This window comes from Macrobrachium rosenbergii, chromosome 5, assembly GCF_040412425.1.
Source record: "Macrobrachium rosenbergii isolate ZJJX-2024 chromosome 5, ASM4041242v1, whole genome shotgun sequence".
In the NCBI taxonomy this organism is placed as follows: Eukaryota; Metazoa; Arthropoda; class Malacostraca; order Decapoda; family Palaemonidae; genus Macrobrachium; species Macrobrachium rosenbergii.
In genome coordinates, this window is record NC_089745.1 from 50,234,686 (window position 1) to 50,246,585 (window position 11,900).

The following is an 11,900-nucleotide window of genomic DNA, read 5'->3' on the forward strand; positions in this document are numbered from 1 at the left end:
AATGCTGTAAACTTTGTCATACCCCTGAAAGTAAGTTTCTCTCTCTCTCTCTCTCTCTCTCTCTCTCTCTCTCTCTCTCTCTCTCTCTCTCTCTCTCTCATGGCTCTAAAAGGAGGGAATGCATTTTACTCACTTTCGGTTTACGCAGGGAATTTTCTTAATAATTCAAAAGAAAATAATCACTGGGAGACCCACGATATCCAGACAAAGAAACGTGTTCCAGAGTCCAAATGCTCGGGGAGAGATCGAGAGCTTTTTGATTTTACGAAATTGAGGCTATCAAGCCAAGCACTGGGGCGCTTTCGACCCTTCAGCGGTTACGACGATAAAAAAAAAAAAATCCAGGATATAAAGAAGATTAAGTACAAGTTTCTAAAGGTAGAGCTGGGAGAAAACCCCACAGTGCATTAAGATGTGATATTTAGAGAGGTTGGACAACCTGATTGAAAGAAGCGAGTAGAGCTGGGAGAAAACCCCACAGTTGTTCTAAGATGTGATATTTAGAGAGGTTGGACAGCCTGATTGAAAGAAGCGAATAGAGCTGGGAGAAAACCCCACAGTTGCACTTAGAAGTGATATTTAGAGAGGTTGGACAGCCTGATTGAAAGAAGCGAGTAGAGCTGGGAGAAAACCCCACAGTTGTTCTAAGATGTGATATTTAGAGAGGTTGGACAGCCTGATTGAAAGAAGCGAATAGAGCTGGGAGAAAACCCCACAGTTGCACTTAGAAGTGATATTTAGAGAGGTTGGACAGCCTGATTGAAAGAAGCGAGTAGAGCTGGGAGAAAACCCCACGTTTGAACTAAGAAGTGATATTTAGAGAGGTTGGACAGCCTGATTGAAAGAAGCGAATAGAGCTGGGAGAAAACCCCACAGTTGCACTAAGAAGTGATATTTAGAGAGGTTGGACAGCCTGATTGAAAGAAGCGAGTAGAGCTGGGAGAAAACCCCACGTTTGAATTAAGAAGTAATATTTAGAGAGGTTGGACAGCCTGATTGAAGGAAGCGGGTAGAACTGGGAGAAAACCCCACGTTTGAACTAAGAAGTAATATTTAGAGAGGTTGGACAGCCTGACTGAGGGAAGCTGGTAGAGCTGGGAGAAAACCCCACGTTTGAACTGAGAAGTAATATTTAGAGAGGTTGGACAGCCTGATTGAAAGAAGCTGGTAGATCTGGGAGAAAATCCCACGTTTGAAGTAATATTTGGAGAGGTTGGACAGCATGATTAAAGGAATCGGGAATGGAGAGAAAGGAAAAGGCTAAAAAGTAGACGTAGTTAGGTGCCGAATGAAGTTGCAAAAATCCTTTAGTAATGCCAGGATAATGCCTACAGTGCACCACGTAAGGTGCACCGATTGCTCTAACCCCCTTTACGTTGGGGACTGAGAGCTCCGGAGAACGAAGTTTTTTTTATATACATAAAAACAAAAAATGTTGCATTTATCGAGAAACCTTGTTTCAGACTTTATGATTAATCGTAATATTTATTGAAATTCCAGAGCACCTTTAGGCATTTAGTTTGATTGTTTTTATATTGATTTTAATCATGTTACTTTTATTCCATTTTCATACGCATTGTTGGTCTTGTGCTTGTATTAGATAGGTAATTGTATTTTTTGAGTTAATAATAATAATAATAATAATAATAATAATAATAGATAGGTAGATACAGACGCCTTACACGTCTCGAACTGTCTGCCTAAACCGCTCACGTTTCTTCGCTGCTGGGAGAAAGGGAGCTGGGGATTTGGCACAATACATACACATGTGCTACCGGGGTCTAAGCGATGTCAGGCAGGGCAGCCGATCGAGGCTACGGCCTACCCCAACGCCAAATCAAAGTCCTTCGAAAGAAGGCATCGTGCTTAACCCATATGAAAAATGGGATAAAAGCACGTTAAACGAAGAAGAAGAAGATAGTTAGATAGCTAACATCAAAGGCATGACTAGAATAAGAATCATTTGTCCTTGGTATTTTGTCATTGCTACATTAGTATCACCATGAAGCAATTAATAGTGATTATTTCGACATCCGTGTGCAAGTGGAAAAAAAAGTTAAGTATACCTTAGTTTACCCAAACCACTGAGCTGATTAACAGCTCTCCTAGGGATGGCCCGAAGGATTAGACTTATTTTACGTGGCTAAGAACCAATTGGTTACCTAGCAACGGGACCTACAGCTTACTGTGGAATCCGAACCACATTATTGCGAGAAATGAATTTCTATCACCCGGAATACATTCCTCTAATTCTTCATTGGCCGGCCGGAGAGTCGAACGCGGGCCCAGCAGAGTGCTAGCCGAGTACGATATCGACCCTTCCAATGAGGAACTATGTGTACAAGTGAAACTATATGCTAAGCCATCGGGATCTTTCCTAGATAGTGACCAGCAACAAGTTCGGGGGTCGTTATCTAGGACTAATATTTTTTGGGGGTCATTATCTTTATGATATTTACAGTCTTTAGTTTATGTTTTTACAGTAATCTCCAACGGGTTTGCCCTAAATACGCCGCAAAGGTGGATACATTCCGGGTTAAAACCCTTGGGGGTCACTATCTAGGAAAGATTCGGCTATCGTTTATGGAGATTTTATTTGTTTATTTTGATACGTGTCCCAGATTCTTGTCTTGTTTATGTTTCCTGTGATACTAAAGAAAGTATATTTTCGTTGAATTATTATTGTTCTTATTATTATCATACGACTATGTCGTATTATTATTATTATTATTATTATTATTATTATTATTATTATTATTATTATTATTATTATTATTATTATTAGTTTCCTTTGTTCTCCGATTTTGATGAAAATTTGGGGTTGGTGACTGTTTTACCAAATTATTCATTTCTCATTTTGACCTTCTTTTAAAGGTCACAGGTTAATGTAAAAGTCAAAACTTTTAAAATATTTCATTTGGATTTCTAAGATATTTCATTTAAATCTCTGAAACTGATCCTTACCTTGTCTTCAGAATTCGACACTGTTTCAAATGTATTATTTTAGGCAATATGCTAATTCAAAGTTTTTAAATAATCTAATAAATGATATGGGGTACATTACAAAATTGAATCCCTTGTTACTGTGACCCTTTTACCTTCAGATACACTGAAACACAGACAAATTAGTACTTGCAAATAAAAGGCAGGAATCCATTATAAGGTTTCAAAAAAGAAGATCCAAGGAAGTAGTACAGAATTGCCTTTGATTTAGCTCTGTGGAGGAGTTAAACAAAAGTTGAAATGCCTCAAGATAATATAGGAGTCATATTCCAAACAAGGGAGCATAAGGCCAATAAGGTAACTGGAATGAATGCATTTTCGCTCGCCAAAAAAAATCCTGTTTTTTTTTCTTTATTTCCTAAATAATCAAAATTTATACAAAATAAGCAGACTGGAAGTGAATGAATGAGTGTATGGAGAGATAGGCAGTTGATCTGTCCGAGATCCACTGAACTTGACCGAGATATTGGACCTTTCTTTAGATATGATAGATGAAGAAAGAGCAATTTTGAGACTCAGTGTGAATGTGAAAGAGTTCTGTATTTCATCAGAGATCCTTCACATTCTCAATCGGGCTTTTCAGTCGAGAAACATGCCAAGTGCCATTTTTAAAATATAATAAATTAAATTAAAAAATACTTTGACCCAGGATGGCGCTTGGCATGTTTCTCGACTGATAGCCTCAATTGATCCCTGATCCCCCTTTCCTGCTGAGAGCAACCAGATTCGCTGAACAGCAGCACCAATATGCAGTAATTGTGCCTCGCTGTCGAACGTCTCAATTCCAGAGGCCCTTCATTCCTCACACCGTTGGACTGTGGAACAGCCTCCCTGAGGACGTCGTGCAATTGGACCTTCAAAAGTTCATACGAAGGTGCATTGCATTGCTACCCTAACACTATTCTCCTTGCATTTCAATACATTTTTATCTCTTTGTTAATTTGTTAATTAATTTTTTTAAATAAGTGAGTGTGATCTCTTCTTTCTGTATTTCCTTTTATCTCTTCTTACTTCTTCCTAATGAACACCTTAATATTCTTTGGAAGCTTGAATTTCAAGTCAGTGGCCCCTGTGGGCTTGTTCCATATGAATAAGTTTCATCTTCTGAATAATAATAATAATAATAATAATAATAATAATAATAATAATAATAATAATAATAATAATAATAATAATAATAATAATAATAATATCGGCAGAGGGGGAGGAATATTATTAATGTTATATAAAGTTGTTCGATGAAACAATTGAGTCACACGTCTCCGCTGTAAGATTTTTTTCCGAGGATCTCTTTCCCTGTGAGTGATAAAAATAGCTACAAGGTTAAGTTAAAGATGTTGGACAGCTTTCTGCAATAATTGAACGGAATATGTCGTACAGCCTTGGGGGTGGGGAGGAGACAAGGGACTCGACATAGAACCTAGCTGCTTCGAGTGAACGGAGGAATGTTGGAGGGTTCGGTGATTCGGTCATCGGCAAATGTATAAAAATAAAGAGAACTAGGCTTGATTAGGTAAGCTGTAGAGAAGAGATAAATGCATGAGAGTAAATTCATCAGGACAACACCATAAATGGGGAATGGAGCAAATATTGCGCCATCAATAACAATAGCTATAACTGAGCCTGGCTGATGGAACTCCTATCTTATCAAATCCAGTGAATGCTAATTCATTGATAAAGCAACATAATTCGCATTCATTGAATGCTAATTACGTTGCTTTTTCATTATGCTCTGGTTACTTAATGCATTATTTGTAATTCCTTTATTTCGACACTGGCTTACACTGAATATCTAGGTATTAAGGTAATCCAAATTCTGTATTTGTAAAGTTGTCATAGAAAATGTTGCAATATACAGTGTGGCTTATTTGAGCCATTGTCTGAAGTACTTGAGGTTTTAGACGGATGATTTTTCTTTGCTTGCAGCTTAAAGAACAAATTTGAGTACACATCTTTAAAGAATCAATATTTAGACCGTTCACATAGTTTTCTTTTTTTATTGCAAATAATAATTTCATTAACAGACTTGAACTTACGGAGCAGGCAAAACTATAGCAGATTAAATCTAATATTCTTATTTATAGTGATATTGTTGTCATAATCATACGCAGTTACTAAAATGTCATCATTAATAACTCGAGTTGTTGCCGTTGTCTATGACTGGTACCAATATATTATAGTTTATCATGTTACGTTTTCTTCTACAGTAACAAATGTCACCATTTTCTGTCAATATAAATATATGGTAAACTTATGAAGTATCTTTTCTCTGTATTCTTTACAACGGTATACTGTATATAAAAATTTGTAGCGATATTTTCATGTGAAAGTTATGAATATTGAAGTCATATTAATCACCACCAATAATTCTTCGAAATATTCTTCAGTAAAAAATGCGCAAATCGGACAGTTATTGAATATGTGAATTGATTTACCCACTCAGTTTCCTTGTAAATGTTACTATCCAAGTAATTCAGCTATCAATGCCATACTTTTTGTGTAACAAACACAGAATATGTTCTTACTTTTACTACGAAAAAGTTCCAAATTTACTCTGATTATGCACTCTTTCTTTCACATACATTCCTCTCGCTAATGCGGGTATCTGATATATATATATATATATATATATATATATATATATATATATATATATATATATATATATATATATATATATATATATATATATATACATATACTCTTAGACTTATGTTAAGAATACTACCGGTAAAGTTCGATCGATTCTCGACGAGGCAAAATGATTAGGCATGCCCTGGTGAACCGTTTTGGTGCCCGTTGATTTTAACCGTGAATTAGGTACAGTAACTGTGCTGAGCTGCAGTTATGGGGGGAAGAACGTTTGGAAATAGGAACGTCATCCAAAAATAGTTGCTGAGAACCTGAAGGATGTTGAGCTGACCTAGCGTAGTAATGAAATCCCTAGTAATTCAAATGGACTGTCCCTATCATTAACAACATGAATCATTCCCTGTGCACTAGAAGTATTTTTGTACAAATAATAAGAGCAATGAAATAAGCTTGCTATAAGACATTCATCTGCATTCCTTTCTGTTTTTTCCTGTGTGAGTTACATTGTACAAAGCTGTGAGGTAAATAACCACGATTGTCCTTAGATGAAAGGTGATTAATTTTTCCTTCATCGACCAGTTACTTGATGGGTTTCTTATCCACTGTCCTTTTGCATCTCTTCTTATTTGCAACACCGATATTTTATTTTCGTGATTCCTTTGTAACTTATCTGCAGTGTGTCCTGGTAGAATCATACTCCCGAGAGAAGAGCCTTGGTGTTAGTCACAGACACTTGATTGACTGAGAACAAGTCTGTGACGTTGCAGAGGTCCCTGCGAAGAATTTAGTAGTTCCTGTCTTGGCTTTCGGGTAGATTGTGTGTAATAAGTATCAAGTTTATATAAGAGGTATCGAACAACATCCACGATTTCAACTTTCTGATTTGTCAAGGTCTGGAAGAATATAATGCTTTTAAAGTATCTGACTATCATTTTTAAAGTCACTGTGCAGTTTTAGTTTTCTGAAAAGAAAACTATTGCGCCGGCTTTGTCTGTCCGTCTGCACTTTTTCTGTCCGCCCTCAGAGCTTAAAAACTACTTAGGCTAGAGGGTTACAAATTGGTATGTTGATCATCCACCCTCCAATCATCAAACACACCAAATTGCAGCCCTCTAGCCTGAGTAGTTTTTATTTTATTTAAGGTTAAATTTAGCCATAATTGTGCCTCTGGCAACGGCATAGGACATGCCACCACCGGGCCGTGGTTAAAGTTTCATGGGCCGCGGCTCATACAGCATTATACCTAGACCACCGAAAGATAGATCTATTTTCGGTGGCCTTGATTATACGCTGTACAGAAAACTATATTGCGCCGAAGAAACTTCGGCACATTTTTTACTTGTTTCTCTTCATATTAGGTTTGTGGTCAAAATAACTAATTGGTCAAGTAAGTGACTTTCATTCATAGCTTTTGTCATTCAAGTGTGTGTATTATCAGCAGGTTTTATTGTATGGAAATATGTGGTATGGGTAAAGTAGACCTGCCATGATTCCAAAGCAGGTGTAGTAGCATATCTGGTTCTGTTCCTTTTATGTCATCTGTTCATGAGTGAATGTATGGATGTCCTGGAAAACCACGGGTCAGCATTTCACATTCCTAAGGAGGACGTTAGTCTTTTCTTTTTCTAAATGTCACTCCCTCCTAATAATGCACAATTCACCTCATTGCCTTATGCTACGTTCACACATTCACGTATCAAGGCACGCATGCCCACGCACGGCCACGAACGGGGCGGAGCCAGAGAGTACGTAAAAACAACGCAAACACAACGTAAATGTACCGTAAGTACTGTGTAAATGCGGCAGCATGCGGCGCGACCGTTACGGACCACCTGGCCATGCGCCTGGGGGCAGGAACCTTTCGGCCTGCTCGAAACCCTGCGGGGGTGGCCAGGTCAACTGTCAGGTAGCGTGGCCCGACCCGCACAGCGTGGCGCCACCCGTGGGCTGACCACGCAGCTGCCACGCCGTTACCTGGGGCACACGCTGCCCCAGGGCACTGCGTGGCTGTCAGAATGGCGTGGGAGTAGACGCGGCAACGCTGCCGCACCCCCCGCAACCGCATAGATGTGGCAACGCTTTGACCTGGGGATAAAGGGGCAGGCGCGCGCTTCCAGGTCAGTGCTTCTCTGGCCAGCATCCTGTTGCTATCTCCCTCAGCGCCTCCGTCTTCGCCGTCCACTGCAGCAGCCAAGATGCCCAAAGGACCCATGCTGAAGAGGACCAGGAAAGGGGCCCTGAGAACTCCAGGAGCCCTGGCAGCTGGAGTTGCCCCCTACGCAAAGCCTCCTGAAGCTGATGGTCCCCCTTCAGGCAGCGATGCTGTTGTGCTGCAGCTCGAGGCCGACGAGCTCGTGACGGAGAGCGACCTAGAGGAGGAGGAAGAGGACCTTGCCCTCGCCTACGAGAGCGACCCCGCCACCGCCACCGACGACAACGCCCACGAGGGGGATGCCGACGCCGACACCGAAGGCACTCCTGATGGAGATGGCCCTACATTTTTTCAAGAAGTCGAGGATGAGTGTGCGCAGGTGTCAGAACAGCTGAGCCTGCACCTGAAAATGGAGGTGCTCGGTGCCATCCAACGATATATCCGTGCCACCAAAGAGGGCTGCACGGTGCCGTCGAGGGCCATGATGACCCACACCATGGCAGTGACAACGGAGTGTCAGGCACCTGCAGTTCCTGCCAGCCTGTCGGCATCGTAGCAGCGGCGGGCACTCACTGCACAGCAGCTGGCGCTCCTGCAAGCACAGTTGGTGACATCCACACCAAAAGACCTCAGCAACCTGTCGCTTGACACGACATTCCTCAACAATTTGCAGGGCTAATTTATATACTGTTGTATTTCCTTTTGCTGTTATGTATGTGTATGTTTTTATTTTATATTAAATAAATATATTTTGCAATATCATGTCTAGCTCTATCCTCTGCTCAAATATCATGTATTCAATGAAGTAGCTATAATACAAGTACACAAATAAAGAAGGCAAAATGAACCCGAATACACTAACATTTCATTATTGACTTTGAAATAAGTTCAAAATACTTTATGTAACATTTGTGCACAGAAGAAAAATGACAACAGGCAAAATATTAGCAAGTCATATAAAATGTCAAAAATATCGGGGAGAAGGTAGTTTCAAAAAGATAGAATTTTCATATCAGAATATCAACAATGTAAATGCTAAGAGCAGGTACTTTCAAGAACATAGAAATATCACCTCAGAATTAAAACAATGTAAAGAGAAGGTACTTTCAAAAATGATAGAATTATCATATCAGAATAGAAACAATGTTAAGAGAAGGTACTTTCAAAAATGATAGAATTATCATATCAGAATAGATTCCATGTAAAGAAATTATTAAAAAGGGCAAAATAACTACATCTTCTTCCTTTTATTTATATATATGTTTGTTTCATATTTATTAAACATACATTGCAATGTCATGGCCCGCCCTATCCTCTTCCCATTTACCAAGTATTGATGAGAGTAATATATCATGGATTTGAGCAATATCTTTTATTAAATCAACTAAAATAAACGGAAGTACACAAATGCACAGGGCAAAATAATCCTGAATTGATACATTATTGATTTATAAATAAGTCCAAAATAAATACAGGAACAGAATAGAAACAATGTTAAGAGAAGGTACTTTCAAAAATGATAGAAATATCATATCAGAATAGATTCCATGTACAGAAATTATTAAAAGGGCAAAATAACTACAGGTCTCTGGTACGATATAGCTGGGGTTTAACCTCCAGCAGTGGGGTAAATAACGTGACGTTTGCGTAACTCAGTTACGCAGAACGTAACACATACGGTATACGTACGTTGGTGTTACGTGCTCTGCCACGCACTACTTCTGCCGCGCCCGCCGCTTGTTTGTCAGCGTCACGTCACCCTTTACGCAGTGTGCGTACATTTGCGCGCACTATAATGCGCGCATGCATCACGCACATCGTCCCGTGACACGTATCCAGTTGGGCGGGGCCTATTTTCTCGCGTATGCGCAAGTTTCACCAATTCTGGCTGTGTGTGCGCATGCGTGCCTTGATACGTGAATGTGTGAACTTAGCTTTAGGCGAGTGGGTAACCACAGATTTGGGTACTATAGGCCCGCTATGATTCCAAATTATGTACCCACTGTGGCTGGGTGGATATGTTACAGTCAATCTCTAAATCCAGACAATTTGTAAAGTGACTGATTATTTCAGGTAATTTGTGAACTGCCTAGTTCACCCAGTCATTTTATAAATCAGCTGAAAATCGCAGACAATTTACAAAGTGACTAAAATTTTGATAGATTTTCTTGGCATAATGACTGAAATGATCCTGTGTGTGTGTGTGTGTGTGTGTGTCACATATTGACTCATATGAAGTAATGACCTGAGGAACCTGAGGAAATGATCATTGTGTGTGTGTTTTAACTAGCTGTTACCCTCTCACTGCCATTTTCACAGTCAGTGTGTGTGTGTGTGTGTGTGTGTGACACTGACCAGTACAGGCAAAGGGTACAGGCGTCTGCGGGCTGAACAGCTAATCAGAGCAGTTATTTGCGGAAGCTATGGCGTGTTCCCAAGAAGAAAATTTCTACGAGAAAGTGATGTTGAAGAAGAACTCTGATTCAAAGTCATTAATACTAACTAAAATTGAGTACTACAATCTGATAGAGGAACTCAGAGTTGCATCAAGTGCAAAAAAACAAATCAAATCGGCAGTATTACATCCTTGGACGTTACGAAGTTCTTCAGTGTGGTGGTGTTGAAAACTTAATAAAAAAACGGAAGGATAAAACTCAAGAACTTGTTTATTTTGTACACGTTGAGGATATGTTTGAAACAATAAAACGTGCTCACATTGCTACGGGACATGGCGGAAGAGACAAAATGGTCAAAGAGCTGTCAAAATATGCGAACATAACTAGAGATACTATAGAACTGTTCAAATCTTTGTGTGTTCAGTGTGAAAAGAAACGGAAGAGATGTGCGACAAAGGGAGTAACTGTCAAACCGATTTTATCTAAGGATTACGGTTCACGATCTCAGGTGGACCTTGTTGACATGCAGTCTTGCGCCAAAGGAAAGCATAAGTGGATAATGGTGTACCAAGATCATCTAACAAAGTATTGCATATTGCGCCCTTAACTTCAAAAAGAGCCGCTGAGGTTGCATTCCAGCTAATGGACATATTTTTTAATGTTCAGGAGCCCTCAAATTCTTCAGAGTGATAATGGTAGTGAATTTACAGCATTGGTAATTTCTGAACTCAAACTTCTTTGGCCAGACCTGTTGATTGTTCAGGGTAAACCAAGGCATCCACAGAGCCAGGGATCTGTTGAACGCCTTAACTGTGATATAAAAGACATGCTTATTTCATGGTTAGGGGATAATGATGCAACTGACTGGCCCATGGGACTCAGGTTTGTGCAGTTCCAAAAGAACTCCAGTTACCATTCTGGAATCAAACAATCTCCATACAAAACACTCTTTGGTGTTGACGCCAGAGTAGGTCTACGTTCAACCGCACTTCCAGAAGAAGTTTTGAAGACAATGATCACTGAAGAGGATTTACTTGGAGCTTACAGTTTCTCCTCTGACTCTACTCGGCCAGACGAATCACCCGAGTTCACGAACCCTCCAGACGATTCACCTGAATGTTCTGCTCCTCCAAATGACTCGCCAGAGGACTTCGCTCAGCCAGGTAGAGATGCAAAAAATAAATAAATAAATAAAATGTTAAAAAATGTAACTGATATTTAAATAATTTGGTTAAATTCCAAACCACATGACAAGTCTATCACCATTATTACTTTTTTATTTTGTTATTAAGGAAAGAAAAGTAACTGCATTAATTCTTTGTTTTCGTTTATTCAGATGGTTCATCAGAGAGCTCTGCTCCTCCAAATGACTCGCCAGAGGACTTCGCTCAGCCAGGTTGAGATGGAAAAAAATACTGTTATAAAATGTAACTGAAAATTAATTTGGTTAAATTTCAAACTACATGACAAGTCTATCACCATTAATTATTTCTTTTTATTTTGTTATTAAGGAAAGAAAAGTAACTGCATTAATTCTTTGTTTTTGTTTATTCAGATGGTTCATCAGAGAGCTCTGCTCTATAAAAAAATCTTTTGTTATAAAATGTAAATATTAAACTAATTTGGTTAAATTCCAAACCACATGGCAAGTCTATCTCCATGAATTAAATGTTCTTTTGTTATCAAGGAAAGAAAAGTAACTGCATTTATTCTTTGTTTTCCTGTATTCAGATGGCTCAGCAGAGGGCTCTGCCTAT

At 39.3% G+C, this 11,900-nt stretch overlaps 1 protein-coding gene across 1 annotated transcript; it reads left to right on the forward strand.

Annotated features, from left to right (window-relative positions):
- The first annotated feature begins 10,492 nt into the window (after window positions 1–10,492).
- Window positions 10,493–11,544, forward strand: LOC136838932 (KRAB-A domain-containing protein 2-like). The gene is made up of 3 exons (XM_067104625.1): window positions 10,493–10,728; window positions 10,810–11,306; window positions 11,480–11,544. Exons 1-3 carry the CDS (start codon window positions 10,493–10,495, stop codon window positions 11,542–11,544), a joined length of 798 nt encoding a protein of 265 aa, XP_066960726.1.
- Window positions 11,545–11,900: the final 356 nt, after the last annotated feature.

What these genes read in the sequence shown, in the direction of transcription:
- LOC136838932 (XM_067104625.1), top strand. Translation starts at nt 10,493, where the DNA reads ATGGTCAAAGAGCTGTCAAAATATGCGAACATAACTAGAGATACTATA. An exon ending in TACCAAGATCATCTAACAAA is followed by an intron (nt 10,729 to 10,809) that starts GTATTGCATATT and finishes TTTAATGTTCAG; the next exon opens with GAGCCCTCAAATTCTTCAGA. An exon ending in AGAGGACTTCGCTCAGCCAG is followed by an intron (nt 11,307 to 11,479) that starts GTAGAGATGCAA and finishes TCGTTTATTCAG; the next exon opens with ATGGTTCATCAGAGAGCTCT.